Here is a 22,793-nt window from a genome sequence, read left to right on the forward strand (position 1 = left end):
AGTGAGGCGGATTAGGGGTTAATAACTTTATTATAGTAGCGCTTAGGTCCGCTCGGCAGATTAGGGGTTAATAAGTGGAGGCGACGTTGAGGGGGGCAGATTAGGGGTTAATAAATATAATATAGGGGTCGGCGGTGTTAGGGGCAGCAGATTAGGGGTACATAAGGATAACGTAGGTGGCGGCGCTTTGCGGTCGGCAGATTAGGGGTTAATAAGTGTAGGCAGATGGAGGCGACGTTGAGGGGGGCAGATTAGGGGTTAATAAATATAATACAGGGGTCGGCGGTGTTAGGGGGAGCAGATTAGGGGTACATAAGGATAACGTAGGTGGCGGTCGGCAGATTAGGGGTTAAAAAAATGTATTCAAGTGTCGGCGATGTGGGGGGACCTCGGTTTAGGGGTACATAGGTAGTTTATGGGTGTTAGTGTACTTTAGAGTACAGTAGTTAAGAGCTTTAGAAACCGGCGTTAGCCCAGAGAGCTCTTAACTACTGACTTTTTTCCTGTGGCTGGAGTTTTGTCGTTAGATGTCTAACGCTCACTTCAGAAACGACTCTAAATACTGGAGTTAGAAAAATCCCATTGAAAAGATAGGATACGCAATTGACGTAAGGGGATCTGCGGTATGGAAAAGTCGCGGCTGAAAAGTGAGCGTTAGACCCTATTTTGAGTGACTCCAAATACCGGCGGTAGCCTAAAACCAGCGTTAGGAGCCTCTAACGCTGGTTTTCACGGCTAACGCCAAACTCCAAATCTAGGTCAATGTTTTGCCAACTAACCACCATATAAAATGGATATAAAAATTAAAAATTGTATAATCACTTGAAAGACATTAAATATTAAATTGTATCTGTTGAGTAATGTGTTATCACAAAATGGGAAATCCCCAGGTCTAAATAGACCAAAAAGTAGCGTTCTGGTGTGGATAAGAATGTATTTCAAATGTTAATTCCACTAAGACTCAAACGTTGCAGATAAAACAAACATAAAGTTATTGATTTTGTATCAATCGACCTCCTAATAAGAGGATATTAATGTGAGTCTCAGTGTTAATCCCAATGTGAAACCGAAACAGCCGTATGTATGTTATGTACTGTCGGTCTTACCAGAGTCTTGGTGTATCTGATCGGCGTCTCTCCACTTATAATTTCAAAGCAGCCGGTGGGTGTATAGTGTGCAGTCGATCTTACCAGCTTGCTGATGTATGTGGTCAGCGTCTTACCTGATCCATTAACTGCTGCTCTTAGTTTTTGGCATCTGTGATGTCAATTTGTTCAGCAGGCAATTCAGCAGGTTCCTGGTAATATTGGATTCTATCCCTGGGTATTTGAAACCCGCACTTAGCGTGTGTCATGCGTGGGTGAACTAGGTACCTAGTAGATATAAAAGAAAGTTCAAAACCAGGAAAAAACAGCTTGTATTCCTTTCTACGCGTTTCACCCGATAATGGGCTTTTTCAAAATGGTCAGTTCGTATTAAGCAGAAGCAGACTCCAGTGATACTAATAGCTCCTTCGTGGCCACAAAGGACTTGGTTTGCGGATCTAATAAGAATGTCTTCCTTCCCTCTCCGGAGGTTACCTTGTTGTGTGGACCTTCTGACTATGGGTCCTTTCCTACATCAACATCTCGATTCTCTGAGACTGACTGCGTGGAAATTGAACGTTTAGTCTTATCCAAGAGAGGTTTTTCGGATAGTGTGATAGACACTTTAATCCAGGCTCGCAAGTCGATCACTCGCTGTATTTACAACAAGGTATGGCGTACTTACCTTCATTGGTGTGAGAAACGCAGTCTTCCATGGCACAAGGTGAAGGTTCGCCGGATTCTATCCTTTCTCCAAGATAGTTTGGAAAAGGGTCTATCCGCCAGTTTTCTGAAGGGTCAGATCTCGACCCTGTCAGTCTTACTGCACAAGAGATTAGCATATCTTCCTTATGTGCAGTCCATTGTTCAGGCTCTGGCTAGAATCAGGCCTGTGTTTAAACCTGTTGCTCCTCCTCGGAGCCTCAACCTTGTTCTTCGTGTTTTGTAGCAGGCTCCGTTTGAGCCTATGGGGCATATGTATCAAGCTCCGTATGAAGCTTGATGCCCCGTGTTTCTGGCGAGTCATCAGACTCGCCAGAAACAGCAGTTATGAAGCAGCGGTCACAAAGACCGCTGCTCCATAACCTGTCCGCCTGCTCTGAAGAGGCGGACAGACATCGCCGGAAATCAACCCGATCGAGTACGATCGGGTTGATTGACACCCCCCCTGCTGGCGGCCTATTGGCCGCGAGTCTGCAGGGGGCGGCGTTGCACCAGCAGCTCTTGTGAGCTGCTGGTGCAATGCTGAATACGGCGAGCATATTGCTCGGCAGTATTCAGCGAGGTCTGGCGGACCTGATCCGCAGTGTCGGATCAGGTCCGCCAGACCTTGATAACTATAGGCCGATGCATTCTGTTGATCTTAAGCTTCTATCCTGGAAGGTTTTGTTTTTGTTGGCCTCAGCTTGCAGAGTCTCTGAGATTTCTGCTTTACAGTGTGATCCGCCTTACCTTATTTTCCATGCTGATAAGGCGGTTTTACGTACTAAGTTAGGTTTCCTACCTAAGGTTGTCTCGAATCGCAACATTAATAAGGAGATTGTTGTTCTTCCTCTAAGGAACGTTTACTCCACAATCTAGATGTTTTACATGCCTTAAAATCTTCAGGCTACTAAGGATTTCAGGCAATCTTCTTCCTTGTTTGTTTTATACTCTGGTAAGCGCGGGGTCAGAAGGCCACTGGGACTTATTTATCTTTCTGGCTGAGAAGTGTCATCCATTTGGCTTATGAAAAGGCTGGTCAACAGCCTCCTGAGAGGATAACTGCTCATTCCACTAGAGCAGTTTATTCTTCTTGGGCTTTTAAGAACGAAGCTTCTATGGATCAGATTTGTAAGGAGGCTACCAGGTCTTCCTTACATACTTTTTCAAAGTGCTATAAATGTTATGTTTTTGCTTCTGCGGAGGCAGCTTTTTGGAGAAAAGTGTTACAGGCTGTGGTGCCCTCAGATTAGGGTCCGCATTTTCTTTTTTGCCCTCCCATTTTATCATTCAGTGTCCTCTGGAGCTTGGGTATTGGTTCCCAACAGTAATGAATGAAGTCGTGGTCCCTGCCTTTGGAAAGAAAACAAAATTTAATGCTTACCTGATAATTTCCTTTCTTTCCTGGCAGGGAAAGGCCACGATCCCGTCCGTAATATTTTTTAGGTGGCTTCCCTGTTGTTTTTTTTTTCTTCTGGCACCTCTATACCCTTATGTTTCTTTTGCTATTCCTTGTTCTCTTGGACAAATTACTGAGGGTATAGGGGAAGTTGGAGGGATAGTTATAGCCTTTGGCTGGGGTGTCTTTGCCTCCTCCTGGTGTCCAGGTCTTGATATTCCCAACAGTAATGAATGAAGTCGTGGACTCTCCCTGCCAGGAAAGAAAGGAATTTATCTGGTAAGCATAAATTTTGTTATTTCCCAGACTTTAATTTAGTTCCATTCAAAAACTGGAGACTTGCTCCATAAAATACATCTGACACATAAATATAGGTGTCAGTTATGGGCCAAAGTGACTGCACCTAATGCCTTACCAGTGCATAGCTGCTAGCTGTGATCTCATTTCACATTGCAAGTGCTGCTAAAGAGCCCGGAGGGACACTGCTGCTTACATACTAATTATGCATGATATATTAATTCACAAAGTGAACGTTTCTAGCTCTAGCTTTTGACCCTAACTGCAAAACAGGAGCACACTTCTCATATTTGGTTTATCTAAATACCACTCTTCATTCTAGATCTGTACATTTTTTTAAAGGTATTATTTCTATTACATATGCATGCTACATATTAGGCAGACCTGTCCAATCCAAGGCCTGGGGGCCACAGTGCTGCCCTCCTCTGCTTTTTATGTTGCTCTCTACATCTTCGGCTATTTGATATATGTGTCTGAGCCAGGAAGGGAATGTTTTTTTAGTAAGGTCTTATAACTGAAATGGTGTAATGATAGAGACGCAGGAGACAGAAGATGGTGTGTGATCATGTTTGTGTGTTGATCTTGGTCTGTAATCACACATATATCAATCCAGATGTTGGCGGCTATGTAAGCCAAATCAATGGGATATATCTAGATAAAGCACTGCTCATTTAAGACATGTTTTTACAACACTTTGATGGTGGTATGGGAAACCAGATAATGAGAACTGCTAGGATCTCACTGAGAGAATTTATTTACTGTACTGAGTCAAAAGATCTGTGCTTTGGTGGATAAACACATTAAACCTGAAAAAGTCAGCGGCCTTCAGCCTCCAAAATGGAAACAAAAAGAAAGAAATAGGCCTGAGCACAATCCCACACTTTATAAACCAGCAAAAATAGTGACCTGTGCAGTATACATTGTGGCTATCCGTGTAATATCGTTCCCCACAATTCTCTTTAAATTGGCATTCAAATATTTATGTCTTTTTTTTACACATTAAAGAGTGTATTGTATATAATTTATGTCCCTTAAAGTTGAGCAAACTAAGGGCCTACACGTTTTTTTCTTTTATCTTTGGAGGAGAAGAAGTGCTTGTTGCTCTAATTGTAACTTTTTGTAATCAGAACAGAATTGCATGGGAAATGTTTGCTTTCTCTATGGAAGTCTTCACAGAAGACAATCTCTAAGAAATTTCTGTCTATAATAATGTACCCCCATTAATTACATTAATTATCAGCTTCATATGCTTTCCCTTGGATTGAGTATGCAGGCTGAAAGTATGTGTTTTAGCAGTGTCATTACAGATTGATATTTATTTAGCTGTTGAAACGTATGTCACTTCGCCAACCGACCCAAATAAACTAAGAATTAAGCAATCCTATATATTTTGTGTGAGGAAATGTGCACTGTTTATATTGTGGATTATTCTGTCTTGAGTTTTGAAATTATATTTATATCACAATTTAAATTATTTTATTTAAAAAATTGTTGCTGTCCTTTTTCATACAGGTCAATAAGTCAGATGATACTGCAGAACATCTTCTTGAGTTGGGCTGGTTTACTATGAACAACTTGCTCCCCAATGCCATCTACAAGGTGAGAAACTTGTCTATTTAAGTTGAAATTAGTTTTTTGAGGGAAACCCTTTAAGACAAATGACAATCCAACATTTACAGGGTCTTGTTGACATTTCTTTTTTAAATTTATATTGTTAACATTTCCAGACACTAATGTTTAATGGTATTAGCAGTGTTTAATTTGTGTATTTCACTTTTGAATGGTGCTTCGAATTTACAGTTGACAGTTTTCCAGTAAACATTACTAAAATGGTTTCATGATGCTTATCTTACCCCTTCCCGATTACAGTCTATATACCCAAACGCTAGTGATAGATGCTGGCGAGGATGTCATGAGAGAGGTAGCTATCTTCACATGTGGTGGACCTGCGATAAACTCAGACCTCTGTGGCTCTGGATAGAGAAATTCTTTTAAACACATGCTAAAAAATGATTTTTCCTTGACACCTAAAATCGCACTCTTGAACGACCTCCCAAAATCCCCTTGCAAACTTCGACTTACCTTATTACAAATAGGACTGACAGGAGCCATCACCCCCCGACATTTAATAATTGGATAGATAAGGTAACAGACTTGCTAACTTTGGAAGTGTATGGCTACATGAAGAGGAAAAAACTAACTTTCCTCACAGACCTTAAATTCTTTTGGGAGGATTCCTTAGCAGACCCTAATCCTACTTTCCCACCCGGTGATTCAATAACGACAGACAGCTTAGAAACCATATACTGTATAGTATGAATACATTCTATCTACCCGATATCGGAGTCAGAGAACCCTTCTCATCCCAACTCCCTATCCCTCATCCTACATGATAAACATCACCCATATCTATTTCCACAAAATTCAGTTTCTCTGGCTCTCTTGCTCAAACCATTTCGGACAGATATGAAGAGACAAGTTCGAATTGTAAAGAGTTTTATGATGCTTAGTTTAGCAATTCTCTAGGTGAAGCTTTGATAAGCAAATGTTACCCAATTTGTTGGGGTTCTTCAAGTTATTGATTCTATATGTTTTCTTTTTTAAGACACAATGAGTCCACGGATCATCTTAATTACTAATGGGATATTCATTTCCTGGTCAGCAGGAGGAGGCAAAGAGCACCACAGCAGAGCTGTTAAATAGCTCCTCCCTTCCCTCCCACCCCAGTCATTCTCTTTGCCTACGTTAGTGATAGGAAGAGGTAAAGTGAGGTGTTGGCTTAGATTCTTCAATCAAGAGTTTGTTATTTTTAAAGTAGTGCCAGAGTGTGCTACTTTGTTCTAGAGTGTAGCCGTAGTCCATATCAGTCTCTACAGGAGAGCTTTGGTGGCTTTAAAGCAATGGGAACTTGTGGGACATCATTTTCACTCCACCTCCCATACTCTGCTGCCCTAACTCTGAAAACCTGAGGGATTTTGCTCAGGAATTTCATTTATTTCAGGTCCATGGGAGGGAGAGAACCTCTTAAACCTGGAAACTGCCTTGCTGCCAGGCAGATAATGAGATAAGTGCTAACTTCTTTTCTGGGGGAGAGGATCTCAGAGAAAGTTTGGGCACTTTGTTAATTTTTCATCTAACCTCATTACACTGGGTCTCAGATTCTCCTAGCTTTAGTAGGGGACATTAAGGCAGTTAGGTCGCAGGCACTGGCATATGTGTGATGTGGGCTCTTAGACATGTGATAAATTCTATTGCTGGGCATAAAATGCTTACAGGATACCCTGCAAACAGTAGAATGATCTACCATGTTCTTCTGGCCTGGCCTCAGTTAGCCTCGGTCCAGTTTATCAAGTTCCAGTCGATCAAAATTACGTCAGGGGGCGGAGCTTGCAGATGGCGCCAAGGCATTCTTTCCTTCCTCCTAACAGTTCTGTCTATACGCTAGGAGGGGAGGATGGCGGCGTTCATAACATCATTTCCTCCCTAACACTACCGGTTTTCGGAAGTCACGGACTCATTCTTATTTCAGTGCTTGCGCTTCAGACAGCGCTCTGATTGTTCAGGATGTGTATAAGAGAAACTGTCTAACGCCTCAGTGGGGTCAAGCTGAGGTGTAGACAGAAGTTAACAGTACATACAATTCCATACTGTGTTCAACCATGTCTGCCCTTATAAAAATAAAGATGATTTTCTCTTTATCGTTTAAAGAGACAGTATCTCTAACGTATATGTTAATTTTTTTTTTAACAAATGGTTAAATCTTTATTTAGTTACCCTTCTATATATGAAGCAGGTTATTTAAGGAAGTGTACATTAATTTTACTATCACACATGCAGTGCTCTGTGATTCCTTGCAATTTTCATATGGAATTGCTGCACAAGACATTGCTTCTTTAATGTACGTGGCGATGACTATTAACAGCAATGTTAACATACTAATTGGATTGTTTCTGCATACAGAAATAAGAAATTACTTTTAAAATTTAAAGAGATCAATCATCAGGGAGGAGCGAGGAGTTCCTTAGCGATGACAGAGGTATCCAAAATTATTCAGTGGGCGGAGGCCAATTCTTGCTGCCTGTTTGCGAGCTACATCCCAGGGGTGGAACATTTGGGAGGCGGATTTCCTGCGCAGGCAGTCCTCTCATCCAGGGGAGTGGGAACTCCATCCGGAAGTGTTCTCTAGTTTTTTCCTCCGTTTGCTTTTCTTCTTCGGGCTATTGCTCGAATCCAGCAGAAGAGGACTTTGGTGATCCTCATAGCACCGACTTCGCCTTGTGGGATTTGGTATACAGAGGGACATGTCATCTCTGCCATCTTGGAGGCTTCCGTTGAGGAAGGACCTTCTAATTCATGGGCCCCTCCTTCACCCAAATCTGGTTTATCTGAAACTGACTGCTTGGAGATTGAACACTTATTATCCAAGCAGGGTTTTTCTGACTCGGTCATTGTGACCATGATTCAGGCTCGAAAACCTGTTATTAGTCAAATTTATCATATGATATGGCGTAAATATCTCTATTGGTGTGAATCCATGGACTTCTCATGGAGTAGATAGGATTCCTAGAATTTAGTCTTTTCTCCAAGAGGGTTGGAGGAAGATTTATTGTCAAGTTCCCTAAAGGGTAAAAACCCTGTCTTTCTCTTTTTTGTTACACAAACGTCTGGTAAATGTCCCAGATGTACAGTCATTTTGTCAGGCCTTGGTCAGGATCAGGCCTGTGTTCATACAGTTACTCCTCCATAATTTTAGTTTTCAGAGTTCTTCAAGGGGCTCCGTTTAAGCCTATTCTTTCCTTTAGATATTGAGTTGTTATCTTGGAAAGTTTTTTTCTTGTTGCTATTACTTCTGCTCGGAGAGTGTCAGTGCTCTTGGCATTTCAGTATGAGTCTCCTTATTCTACTTCCATTCAGATAAGGTAGTTTTACGTTCTAGCTTAGGATTTTTTCCTAAGGTTGTTTCTGATCGAAACATTAATCAGGAGATTGTTGTTCTTTTCTTGTGTCCTAATCCTTTTTCTCAGAAGGAAAGACTTCTGTTCAATTTGGTCGTGGTCCGTGCTTTAAGGTTTTTCCTGCAGGCGACTAAGGACTGTTGTCAGTCTTCTTGTTTGTGGTTTTCTCAGGAAAATGCAAGGAACAAAAGCTATGGCTACTTCTTTTTCTTTTTGGCATATGAGACTGCTGGACAGCAGGGACAGCAGTCTCCAGAGAGAGTTACGGCTCATTCCATGAGGGCTTTTGCTTCCTCATGGGCGTCCACAAATGTAGCTTCTGTGGAACAGATTTTCAAGGCTGCAACTTGGTCTTCTCTTCACACTTTTTTAAAGTTTGACACTTTTGCCTCGGCTGAGGCCGCTTTTGGGAGAAAGGTTCTTCAAGCAGTGATGCCTTCAGTTTAGGTTCCCTGTCTTGTCCCTCCCGTATCATCTGTGTACTCTAGCTTGGGTATTGAATTCCATTAGTAATTAAGATGATCCATGGACTCATCGTGTCTTAAAAAAGAAAAGAAAATTTATGCTTACCTGATAAATGTATTTCTTTCTCCAACATAGGTGTGTCCGGTCCACGGCGTCATCCTTACTTGTGGGATATTCTCTTCCCCAACAGGAAATGGCAAAGAGCCCAGCAAAGCTGGTCACATGATCCCTCCTAGGCTCCGCCTACCCCAGTCATTCTCTTTGCCGTTGTACAGGCAACATCTCCACGGAGATGGCTTAGAGTTTTTTTTAGTGTTTAACTGTAGTTTTTCATTATTCAATCAAGAGTTTGTTATTTTCAAATAGTGCTGGTACGTACTATTTACTCAGAAACAGAAAAGAGATGAAGAATTCTGTTTGTATGAGGAAAATGATTTTAGCAACCGTAACTAAAATCCATGGCTGTTCCACACAGGACTGTTGAGAGCAATTAACTTCAGTTGGGGGAACAGTTTGCAGTCTCTTGCTGCTTGAGGTATGACACATTCTAACAAGACGATGTAATGCTGGAAGCTGTCATTTTCCCTATGGGATCCGGTAAGCCATGTTTATTACGATTGTAAATAAGGGCTTCACAAGGGCTTGTTTAAACTGTAGACTTTTTTTGGGCTAAATCGATTGATATTAACACTTATTTAGCCTTGAGGAATCATTTATTCTGGGTATTTTGATTTAATAATATCGGCAGGCACTGTTTTAGACACCTTATTCTTTAGGGGCTTTCCCAAAGCATAGGCAGAGTCTCATTTTCGCGCCGGTGTTGCGCACTTGTTTTTGAGAGGCATGGCATGCAGTCGCATGTGAGAGGAGCTCTGATACTTATAAAAGACTTCTGAAGGCGTCATTTGGTATCGTATTCCCCTTTGGGTTTGGTTGGGTCTCAGCAAAGCAGATACCAGGGACTGTAAAGGGGTTTAAAGCTTAAAACGGCTCCGGTTCCGTTATTTTAAGGGTTAAAGCTTCCAAAATTGGTGTGCAATATTTTCAAGGCTTTAAGACGCTGTGGTGAAAATTTGGTGAATTTTGAACAATTCCTTCATGTTTTTTCGCAATTGCAGTAATAAAGTGTGTTCAGTTTAAAATTTAAAGTGACAGTAACGGTTTTATTTTAAAACGTTTTTTGTACTTTCTGATCAAGTTTATGCCTGTTTAACATGTCTGAACTACCAGATAGACTGTGTTCTGAATGTGGGGAAGCCAGAATTCCTATTCATTTAAATAAATGTGATTTATGTGATAATGACAATGATGCCCAAGATGATTCCTCAAGTGAGGGGAGTAAGCATGGTACTGCATCATTCCCTCCTTCGTCTACACGAGTATTGCCCACTCAGGAGGCCCCTAGTACATCTAGCGCGCCAATACTCCTTACTATGCAACAATTAACGGCTGTAATGGATAATTCTGTCAAAAACATTTTAGCCAAAATGAACCCTTGTCAGCGTAAGCGTGGCTGCTCTGTTTTAGTTACTGAAGAGCATGACGACGCTGATATTAATATCTCTGAAGGGCCCCTAACCCAATCTGAGGGGGCCAGGGAGGTTTTGTCTGAGGGAGAAATTACTGATTTAGGGAACATTTCTCAGCAGGCTGAATCTGATGTGATTACATTTAAATTTAAATTGGAACATCTCCGCATTTTGCTTAAGGAGGTATTATCCACTCTGGATGATTGTGAAAATTTAGTCATCCCAGAGAAACTATGTAAAATGGACAAGTTCCTAGAGGTGCCGGGGCTCCCAGAAGCTTTTCCTATACCCAAGCGGGTGGCGGACATTGTTAATAAAGAATGGGAAAGGCCCGGTATTCCTTTCGTCCCTCCCCCCATATTTAAAAAATTGTTTCCTATGGTCGACCCCAGAAAGGACTTATGGCAGTCAGTCCCCAAGGTCGAGGGAGCGGTTTCTACTTTAAACAAACGCACCACTATTCCCATAGAGGATAGTTGTGCTTTCAAAGATCCTATGGATAAAAAATTAGAAGGTTTGCTTAAAAAGATGTTTGTTCAGCAGGGTTACCTTCTACAACCCATTTCATGCATTGTCCCTGTCACTACAGCCGCATATTTCTGGTTTGATGAACTGCTTAAGGTGCTCGATAGTGACTCTCCTCCTTATGAGGAGATTATGGACAGAATCAATGCTCTCAAATTGGCTAATTCTTTCACTCTAGACGCCTCTTTGCAATTGGCTAAGTTAGCGGCTAAGAACTCTGGGTTTGCTATTGTGGCGCGCAGAGCGCTTTGGTTGAAATCTTGGTCGGCTGATGCGTCTTCCAAGAACAAGCTACTAAACATTCCTTTCAAGGGGAAAACGCTGTTTGGTCCTGACTTGAAAGAGATTATCTCTGATATCACTGGGGGTAAGGGCCACGCCCTTCCTCAGGATCGGCCCTTCAAGGCAAAAAATAGACCTAATTTTCGTCCCTTTCGTAAAAACGGACCAGCCCAAGGTGCTACGTCCTCTAAGCAAGAGGGTAATACTTCTCAGGCCAAGCCAGCTTGGAGACCAATGCAAGGCTGGAACAAGGGAAAGCAGGCCAAGAAACCTGCCACTGCTACCAAGACAGCATGAAATATTGGCCCCCGATCCGGGACCGGATCTGGTGGGGGGCAGACTCTCTCTCTTCGCTCAGGCTTGGGCAAGAGATGTTCTGGATCCTTGGGCGCTAGAAATAGTCTCCCAGGGTTATCTTCTGGAATTCAAGGGACTTCCCCCAAGGGGGAGGTTCCACAAGTCGCAGTTGTCTTCAGACCACATAAAAAGACAGGCGTTCTTACATTGTGTAGAAGACCTGTTAAAAATGGGAGTGATTCATCCTGTTCCATTAAGAGAACAAGGGATGGGGTTCTACTCCAATCTGTTCATAGTTCCCAAAAAAGAGGGAACGTTCAGACCAATCCTAGATCTCAAGATCTTAAACAAATTTCTCAAGGTCCCATCGTTCAAGATGGAAACCATTCGAACTATCCTTCCTTCCATCCAGGAAGGTCAATTTATGACCACGGTGGATTTAAAGGATGCGTATCTACATATTCCTATCCACAAGGAACATCATCGGTTCCTAAGGTTTGCATTCCTGGACAAACATTACCAGTTCGTGGCGCTTCCTTTCGGATTAGCCACTGCTCCAAGGATTTTCACAAAGGTACTAGGGTCCCTTCTAGCGGTGCTAAGACCAAGGGGCATTGCAGTAGTACCTTACCTGGACGACATTCTGATTCAAGCGTCGTCCCTTCCTCAAGCAAAGGCTCACACGGACATTGTCCTGGCCTTTCTCAGATCTCACGGCTGGAAAGTGAACGTGGAAAAGAGTTCTCTATCCCCGTCAACAAGGGTTCCCTTCTTGGGAACAATTATAGACTCCTTAGAAATGAGGATCTTTCTAACAGAGGCCAGAAAAACAAAGCTTCTGGACTCTTGTCGGATACTTCATTCCGTTCCTCTTCCTTCCATAGCTCAGTGCATGGAAGTGATCGGGTTGATGGTGGCGGCGATGGACATAGTTCCTTTTGCGCGCATTCATCTAAGACCATTACAACTGTGCATGCTCAGTCAGTGGAATGGGGACTATACAGACTTGTCTCCGAAGATACAAGTAAATCAGAGGACCAGAGACTCACTCCGTTGGTGGCTGTCCCTGGACAATCTGTCTCAAGGGATGATGTTCCACAGACCAGAGTGGGTCATTGTCACGACCGACGCCAGTCTGATAGGCTGGGGCGCGGTCTGGGGATCCCTGAAAGCTCAGGGTCTTTGGTCTCGGGAAGAATCTCTTCTACCGATAAATATTCTGGAACTGAGAGCGATATTCAATGCGCTCCAGGCCTGGCCCCAGCTTGCGAGGACCAGGTTCATACGGTTTCAATCAGACAACATGACGACTGTTGCGTACATCAACCATCAGGGGGGAACAAGGAGTTCCCTAGCGATGGAAGAAGTAACCAAAATTATTCTTTGGGCGGAGTCTCACTCCTGCCACCTGTCTGCTATCCACATCCCAGGAGTGGAAAATTGGGAAGCGGATTTTCTGAGTCGTCAGACATTGCATCCGGGGGAGTGGGAACTCCATCCGGAAATCTTTGCCCAAGTCACTCACCTGTGGGGCATTCCAGACATGGATCTGATGGCCTCTCGTCAGAACTTCAAAGTTCCTTGCTACGGGGCCAGATCCAGGGATCCCAAGGCGGCTCTAGTGGATGCACTAGTAGCACCTTGGACCTTCAAACTAGCTTATGTGTTCCCGCCATTTCCTCTCATCCCCAGGCTGATAGCCAGGATCAAGCAGGAGAGGGCGTCGGTGATCTTGATAGCTCCTGCGTGGCCACGCAGGACTTGGTATGCAGATCTGGTGAATATGTCATCGGCTCCACCTTGGAAGCTACCTTTGAGACGAGACCTTCTTGTTCAGGGTCCGTTCGAACATCCGAATCTGGTTTCACTCCAGCTGACTGCTTGGAGATTGAACGCTTGATTTTATCGAAGCGAGGATTCTCAGATTCTGTGATCGATACTCTTGTTCAGGCCAGAAAGCCTGTGACTAGAAAGATTTACCACAAAATTTGGAAAAAATATATCTGTTGGTGTGAATCTAAAGGATTCCCTTGGGACAAGGTTAAGATTCCTAGGATTCTATCCTTCCTTCAAGAAGGATTGGAAAAAGGATTATCTGCAAGTTCCCTGAAGGGACAGATTTCTGCCTTGTCGGTATTACTTCACAAAAAGCTGGCAGCTGTGCCAGATGTTCAAGCCTTTGTTCAGGCTCTGGTTAGAATCAAGCCTGTTTACAAACCTTTGACTCCTCCTTGGAGTCTCAATTTAGTTCTTTCAGTTCTTCAGGGGGTTCCGTTTGAACCCTTACATTCCGTTGATATTAAGTTATTATCTTGGAAAGTTTTGTTTTTAGTTGCGATTTCTTCTGCTAGAAGAGTCTCAGAATTATCTGCTCTGCAGTGTTCTCCTCCTTATCTGGTGTTCCATGCAGATAAGGTGGTTTTACGTACTAAACCTGGTTTTCTTCCAAAAGTTGTTTCTAACAAAAACATTAACCAGGAGATTATCGTACCTTCTCTGTGTCCAAAACCAGTTTCAAAGAAGGAACGTTTGTTGCACAATTTGGATGTTGTTCGCGCTCTAAAATTCTATTTAGATGCTACAAAGGATTTTAGACAAACATCTTCCTTGTTTGTTGTTTATTCAGGTAAAAGGAGAGGTCAAAAAGCAACTTCTACCTCTCTCTCTTTTTGGATTAAAAGCATCATCAGATTGGCTTACGAGACTGCCGGACGGCAGCCTCCCGAAAGAATCACAGCTCATTCCACTAGGGCTGTGGCTTCCACATGGGCCTTCAAGAACGAGGCTTCTGTTGATCAGATATGTAGGGCAGCGACTTGGTCTTCACTGCACACTTTTACCAAATTTTACAAGTTTGATACTTTTGCTTCTTCTGAGGCTATTTTTGGGAGAAAGGTTTTGCAAGCCGTGGTGCCTTCCATTTAGGTGACCTGATTTGCTCCCTCCCTTCATCCGTGTCCTAAAGCTTTGGTATTGGTTCCCACAAGTAAGGATGACGCCGTGGACCGGACACACCTATGTTGGAGAAAACAGAATTTATGTTTACCTGATAAATTTCTTTCTCCAACGGTGTGTCCGGTCCACGGCCCGCCCTGGTTTTTTTAATCAGGTCTGATATTTTATTTTCTTTAACTACAGTCACCACGGTACCATATGGTTTCTCCTATGCAAATATTCCTCCTTAACGTCGGTCGAATGACTGGGGTAGGCGGAGCCTAGGAGGGATCATGTGACCAGCTTTGCTGGGCTCTTTGCCATTTCCTGTTGGGGAAGAGAATATCCCACAAGTAAGGATGACGCCGTGGACCGGACACACCGTTGGAGAAAGAAATTTATCAGGTAAACATAAATTCTGTTTTTTTGACACAATGAGTCCACGGCCCGCCCTGTTCTTTTAGACAGGTTGTGGGTTATTGTAAATTTCAGACACCTCTGCACCTTGGCTTTTCCTTTCTCTTCCTAACTTTGGTCGAATGACTGGAGTGGGAGGGAAGGGAGGAGCTATTTAACAGATCTGCTGTGGTGCTCTTTGCCTCCTCCTGCTGACCAGGAGGTGAATATCCCATTAGTAATTAAGATGATCCATGGACTCATTGTGTCAAAAAAGAAATAAATTTATCAGGTAAGCATAAATTTTCTTTTTTCAATCATCTAATAGACAAGCTATGCAGGTACCAAATCTATCATAGGAAAAGAGCTGTAATCTGATCCAATGTTGCAACTTACCTGTAATTGTTTTCATTTGTTAATAAAATATGATTTAAAATTAAAAAAAAATAAAAAATGGTTTCATGATGCTTGATTTTTTTAATTGAAGTGAATGTAAAGTTTAATGAACCAGTGCGCAGCTGATTTTTTACAACACTTACCTTTATGCCCACAGCTCCTGTGTTTAGCACATAGATGACGAATCCAGCTTCCTCCAATCATTGTGTGGCCTTTACAAGTTGGATGCCAAAGGGGGCATGCAACAATTGGAGGAAGCCGGATTCGTCATCTCTGTGCTAAGTGCAGCAGAAGCTGCGGGCGGAGGATCGCCGGTCTGCTTTCCATAAAATAAAGGTAAGTATTTGTAAAAAATCAGCTTCATTGTAAAGTTTGATGAATGAAAGTGTCTCTGTTTTTAAGAGTATGTTTAAAAAACAGGCACTGATTCATTAAACTTTACATTCACTTTAATGTTTTGATAAGCAGGGTGAATTGTATACAGTATAATTTTAATTTGTGCTGAACTAGTCAATATAACTCTCAGCCTAAAGCCAATGAATATTTGTTTTCCCAAAGGTAGCACTGAGGCCACAGAGCCCAGGGCAGTCTAGGAAACAGCTCGCACTGAGAATATTCAGCAAAGTCCGGCCACCTGTAGGGGGTATCTCTATCAAAGAACACTTTGAGGTAATAGTTTTGTTTTTCATTGCATATGTGTAAATTACTAAATGTGTAGCGTGCTAATAATAGTTTCAAACTGTGCTGTAATCTGGCTAAATATGTAGCAATGTTAAAGTGTATTATTTGCACAGTATGTATCGTCAATCAAGCACTTCTCTGAAAAGATCTGCTTACAAAATGTTTTAAAAGCATTTAAAACTGAAATAGTGTTTGCAAAATGTGCACTGTTTTGCCTCTAGACTTGAGTATGATTGTTTTATCTCCTTCATTACTGCCAGTTAAAGGGACACTTTCTTTTGTGATTCAGATAGAGCATGCAATTCTAATTTACTCCTATTATCACATTTTCTTCATTCTCTTGGTATCTTTATTTTAAAAACAAGAATGTAAGTTTAGATGCCGGCCCATTTTTGGTGAACAACCTGAGTTGTTCTTGCTGATTGGTGGATAAATTCACCCACCAATAAACAAGTGCTGTCCAGTGTACTGAACCCAAATTTGGCTGGCTCCTTAGCTTAGATACCTTCTTTTTCAAATAAACATAGCAAGAGAATGAAAAAGAATGATAATAGGGGTAAATTAGAAAGTTGCTAGAGTATTAATTTGAGTGAATTCATAATTTTCCTTTCTTAAATTTACATTCTTGTACAATAATAAAACAATCTAAGTTCTTAAAATATTTTATTATTAAATAAATGCTTGTATCTTCTTATGAGTTTACCCTCTACAAGGGTTTAGCTATCAGTGGTGTCATACTTATGTATGTAAAAATTACCAGGCATCTCAAGCAAATTAAAATATTGGGAGCTTACTGTGTGCGTGACCTTAAAGGGACAGTGTATTGTAAAACTGTTTTCTACTTAAAGGGACAGGAACCCCCAACATTTTCTTCATGATTTGGATAGAACATACATTTTCAAACAACTTTCCAATTTACTTCTATTATCAGATTTGCTTCATTATCTTGTTATCCTTTGCTAAAGGAACAGCATTGCACTACTGGCAGCTAGCTGAACACATCTTGTTAGCTAATCACAAGAGACAAATGTGTGTAGGCACCAATCTGCAGCTATCTCCTACTGGCGTAGAATATGTGCATATTCTTTTTCAACAAAGGATACCAAGAGTACAAATCACATTTGAATTTTAAGACACTTTAAAATTCACTTCTATCTAAATCTTGCAGGTTTAATTTTGACTTTCCTATCCATTTAATGAGTTTCTTATACCCCAACCATGCTGGTATAAGAAATAACTGAAAATGTACCATTTTTTAAAATTAAATAGCTAAGTCTGTTCTATTAAAATTGACAGAGCTTGCAGGGAGAGCAGATCTTTATACACACAAAGGCGTCCTCATCTTAGCTCTCTGTGTATATTATTATTATTATTATTATTATTATCATTTATTTGTATAGCGCTGCCAAATTCCATAGCGCTGTGTATACACAAATCTCTTCGTATAGACAATTTAAAATGAACCTTTTAGTACCTATTGCTCCCACTCCCCACCTGGGAGTATAATTTCTTCTACTGGCGCTTACATGTATTGCTTTTCTGTACCAATTACTGCAGCATTGAAATTTTTAGTGCAGGTGTCAGTTTCAACAGGTAAAACAGCTATTTCATTTTTAAGACACGATGAGTCCACGGATCATCTTAATTACTAATGGGATAGTCACCTCCTGGTCAGCAGGAGGAGGCAAAGTGTACCACAGCAGAGCTGTTAAATAGCTCCTCCCTTCCCTCCTACTCCAGTCATTCTCTTTGCCTACGTTAGTGTTAGGAAGAGGTAAAGTGAGGTGTTAGTATAGATTCTTCAATCAAGATTTTATTATTTTTAAAGTAGTGCAAGATTGTGCTGCTTTGTTCTAGGTTGTAGCCGTAGTCCATATCAGTTTCTTCATTAGAGCTTTGGTGGCTTTAAAGCAATGGGAACTTGTGGGATATAATTCTCACTGCGCCTCCCATACATTTATGCTGCTCTAATCCTGATAGCCTAAGTAAGATGACTCAGGCTTTATCTTTATCCACAGGGCTTATGGGAGGGAGAGGACTTCCTAAACCTGCTGAGCTGCCCTGCTGTCGGGCAGAATACAAAGGTAAGTGCTTACTTTTTTATTCTGGGTCTGAAATCTCAGATGAGTGAAGCACTTTATTAATGGGATATAACTCCTATACATTAAATGGAGTGATTTCAAAGTGACAGCATTTTATAGTAGGCACTGGGGCTGAGGAGATGGTGGCTTATTTCTGGGGGGGTTTTATTGGGCACAAAAATAAAAAGTTATTTTTTCCTGAGTAACGGAGACTCTTTGGTCACATATTTTTGGCTAAGCCACTATATACAAAGTGGTAGCCAAATTTGCCCCCAGATAGGTTCTTGGTTCGTTTGCTCCCAGTGGCGTAATGGTTGTTATATTAACTCTATTATCCTAGTAAGTTAAGCATCTTAGTTAGGATAATGGCGACCGGGTGCTTGATATTGTAACGCCCATAATGGACGGAGATTCGGGTGGCGCCATTTTGGGCTGCGCACCTAGTGAGTTAAGGCTCTATCATATCGAGAAGAGAGCCTGATATTGCGACGCCCATGATGGGCGGATCTACGGGTGGCACCAATTTGGGCTGTGCAATCTAATCTCTAACTCCGTTGTCGGAAATGGAAGGACTCTTTACACTGTAAATAGTGGTCACAGATTGCAGCTATGTTCCGGATCATAATGCACTCAGTTATTAGAGCATATGATAGGGTCCCTGCTGATCGCAATCCGTTATGAAACTAGTTGCAATTACCTTCAATCAGTCTCCCCTTTGCAGCAACTGGAATAAAAGAACAATAATTCTAATACATTCTGCAGTTCTGTTGTTTTTTTTTAATGTTATATTATGTTTCTAGCACAAAAACATATTAGAAGGGCAGATGGACACCTCAGCAAGGTTTAGCTGAGGCATGTTTCTGCATTACTTGTGTACTATTTCAGTTTGTTCTGCACAATAAAAATAAAAATAAAAAGTTACAGTTTAGAATTTAAAGAGACAGTAACGTTTTTTATCTGTTAATTTTTGTTAAAAGAATTTCAGCTGTTTATTGTTTATTTCATCCTTTGTGACTTAGGATGGAACAAGAGCACACAAAAAATGAGTTACTTTTTAAAAATTAAAGAGACAGTAACGTTTTTTTATGTGTCAAGTTTTATTAAAAATTCTGAACCTACTCCTTCTAAGGCGATTGCTGTTTAGGAGTCTGTTGACAATGGTCAATCTATGCCACAAATTTCTCCTATAGTGTCCCACTAAACTTTATGGCCCATATACAGTGCCCTGCGCTTCCTGTCACACTCCACCTGGAGTTACTCTGCATTTCATGCATTATATGTTTTTCCCACAAGGTAGAAAACATTACTAGAGGAATTGTTTTCAATCATTTAGAATAGAAAATTGATTGATTCAGTAGTTACTATTCTGAATGGTTCTTCCCTGTTACCTGAAAGAGGAAGATACTTCGGGATTATCTGAGAGAGAATTCTCAGACTCAGATGGAATAATATCTTTTATTTGATCCTGAGGTTGTTTTTCTTTCAGTTTTTTTAGCTTGAACACCTCCATTTGTTACTTTAAGAGGTTTTAAGTTCCCTGGGCGACTCCGACATTGCCGGTGTAATCTATCTTAGTGCGCACAGTAAGTACATTACCTGTGTATTCTATCCTAGTGTGTCCAGTAAGTTATAAGGAATGGAAAAGACCGCATTCCCTATATTTAAAAAGATGTTTCCCATAGCCGACTCAGCTAAGGAGGCTGGGCAAACATTCCCTAGGGTGGAAGGAGTAGTTTCCAGCTTAGCTAAGAGAACTACTATACCCTTAGAGCATAGTTGGGTTTTTGAAAGGTCCTATGGACAAAAAGTTAGAAAAGGGATGTACACCAGGGCTTACAATGGCAGCCAGCTGTGTTCTTTGATACCGTCACTAGTGCGACGGCATATTGGTTTGATGCGTTGTCTGATGCTACTAAGTCAGAAACTCCCCTGGATAAAATCCAGGATAGGATAAAAGCTTTTAAATTGGCCAATTCCTTTATTACAAATTCTTCCCTTAAAGTTATCAAACTGGGAGCATAGGTTTCAGGTTTCTCTGTTCCAGCTCACAGAGCCTTATGGTTAGAGCCTTGGTCTACGGATGTATGTTCAAAGTTTAAGCTTTTAGCGATTCCTTACAAGGGGAAGACCTTGTTGGGACCTGGCTTGACGGAAATAATCTCTTTTGAAATTTAAAGAATTTCAACGGAAAAAAAATAAAAAAAAATCCAAATAGCCTGCTGTTGAATCAAAGACAGCATGAAGGACATGCCCCCGATCCGGGATCGGACTTGTAGGGGGCAGACTATCCGTCTTCGCTCAGGCTTGGGTTCGAGATGTTCAGAATCCCTGGGCAATAGAAAATAGGGATTCAAATTAGATTTCAAAAGTTTTCCTCCCAGAGGCAGGTTTCTGCTTTCAAGATTATCTGCAGATCAGACAAAAAGAGAGGTGTTCTTACACTGCGTAGGAGACCTCTCAGACCTGGGAATGATTGTTCCAGTTCAAATACAGGTACTGGGTCTGGGTTATTTATACCAATCGGTTTGTGGTTCCCAAAAAAGAGGGAACCTTCAGACCACTTTTTAGATCTCAAGAGTCTAAACAATTTTTTTTAGTGTACCATCCTTCAAGATGGAAACTATTCATTCCATTCTTCCCTTGATCCAAGAGGGTCAATTTATGACAACAGTGGATTTAAAGGACGCATACCTTCATGTGCCATTCACAAGTTCTAAGGTTTGTCTTTCTGGAACAAACGCTTCCAGTCCGTGGCTATTCTTTTCGGTCTTGCCACAGCTCTCAGAGTTTTCACAAAGGCTCTGGGAGCGCTGTTGGTGGTGCTTCGGTTACGGGGCATTGCAGTGGCGCCCTATCTGGACGACATTCTAGTCCAGACGCCATCCTTACAGTTAGCAAGATTTCACACGGACATGGTGTTATCCTTCTCGGGATCTCACGGGTGGAAATTTGGAAAAGGGTTCCTTAGTCCCAAGCACAAGGGTAACTTTATTGGGAACCATAATAGATTCCATATCAATGAAGAATTTTCTGACAGAATGTCAGGAAATCAGAGATTATCGATACTTGTCTAGTCATTCAGTCCACTCCTCGGCCTTCAGTGGCTCAGTGCATGGAGATAATCGGGCTGATGTTGGCGGCAATGGACACCATCCTGTTTGCTCGGTTCCATCTCAGACCTCTGCAGTTAAGCATGCTCAGGCAATGGATCGGAGATTATACAGATTTGTCTCCTCGAATACTACTGGAGCAGGAGACAAGGGATTCTCTTCAATGTGGTTGTCTCTGGATCATCTCTCCCAGGGAACCTGCTTTCACAGATCATCTTGAGTGATTGTGACAACAGACTCCAGCCTTCTAGGGTGGGGAGCAGTTTGGGGCTCCCTAGGGGCTCAAGGGGTTTGGACTCAGCTAGAGTCTGTTTTTCCTATAAACATTCTGGAGCTGAGAGCGATATACAATGTTTTTCTGGCCTGGCCTCAGTTAGCCTCGGTCCAGTTTATCAGGTTCCAGTCAAACAAGATAACGTCAGTGGCTTACATCAATCATCAGGGATGAATGAAGTGTTCCTTAGGGATCACAGAGGTAGCCAATATAATTCAGTGGATAGAGGCCCATTCTTGCTGCTTGTTGGCAATCCACATCCCAGGGGTGGACATCTGGGAGGCGGATTTCCTTAATAGACAGACCTTTCATCCGGGGGAGTGGGAACTCCATCCGGAAGTGTTCTCCAGCTTTTTCCTCCGTTTGCTTTTCTTCCTCGGGTCATTGCTCGAAACAAGCAGGAGAGGGCATCGCTGATCTTCAAAGCACCGGCTTAGCCTCGCAGGATTTGGTATGCAGATCTGGTGGACATGTCATCTCTGCCACCTTGGAGACTTCCGTTGAGGAAGGACCTTCTAATTCAAGGGTCCCTTCTTCACCCAAATCTGGTTTCTCTGAAACTGACTGCTTGGAGATTGAACGCTTAATATTATCCAAGCGGGGGTTTTTCTGAGTCGGTCATTGAGACGATGATTCAGGCTCTTAAGCCTGTCACTAGAAAAATTTATCATAAGATATGGCGTAAATCTCTATTGGTGTGAATCCATGGACTACTCATGGAGTAGAGTTAGGATTCCTAGAATTTTGTCTTTTCTCCAAGAAGGGTCAAATCTCTGTCTTTATCTATTTTGTTACAGAAACGTCTGGCAGATAATCCCAGATGTACAATCATTTTGACAGGCCTTGGTCAGGATCAGGCCTGTGTTCAAACCAGTTACTCCTCCATGGAGTCTGAATTTAGTTCTCAGAGTTCTTCAAGGGGCTCCGTTTGAGCCTATGCATTCCTTAGATATTAAGTTGTTATCTTGGGAAGTTTTATTTCTTGTTGATATTTCTTCTGTTCGGAGAGTGTCAGAGCCCTCGGCATTACAGTATGAGTCTCCTTATTTTATTTTCCATTCAGATAAGGTAGTTTTACGTACTAAAATAGGATTTCCTAAATTAAGTTCCCTGTCTTGTCCCTCCCGTATCATCTGTGTACTCTAGCTTGGGTATTGAATCCCATTAGTAATTAAGATGATCCGTGGACTCATCATGTCTTAAAAAAGAAAAGAAAATTTATGCTTACCTGATAAATGTATTTATTTTTTGACACGATGAGTCCACGGCCCGCCCTGTTCTTTTAGACAGGTTGTGGGTTATTGTAAACTTCAAACACCTCTGCACCTTGGCTTTTCCTTTCTCTTCCTAACTTCGGTCGAATGACTGGAGTGGGAGGGAAGGGA

General features: G+C 41.8%; 1 protein-coding gene across 1 annotated transcript in view; it reads left to right on the forward strand.

Annotated features, from left to right (window-relative positions):
- BLTP2 (bridge-like lipid transfer protein family member 2) overlaps positions 1-22,793 on the forward strand; it is a 258,947-nt gene that overhangs the window by 194,936 nt on the left and 41,218 nt on the right. The window contains 2 exon segments of the mRNA XM_053706196.1: positions 4,996-5,082; positions 15,821-15,931. Coding sequence (XP_053562171.1) covers positions 4,996-5,082; positions 15,821-15,931 — 198 coding nt within the window.

This window comes from Bombina bombina, chromosome 3 (assembly GCF_027579735.1).
Source record: "Bombina bombina isolate aBomBom1 chromosome 3, aBomBom1.pri, whole genome shotgun sequence".
NCBI classification, from domain to species: domain Eukaryota; kingdom Metazoa; phylum Chordata; class Amphibia; order Anura; family Bombinatoridae; genus Bombina; species Bombina bombina.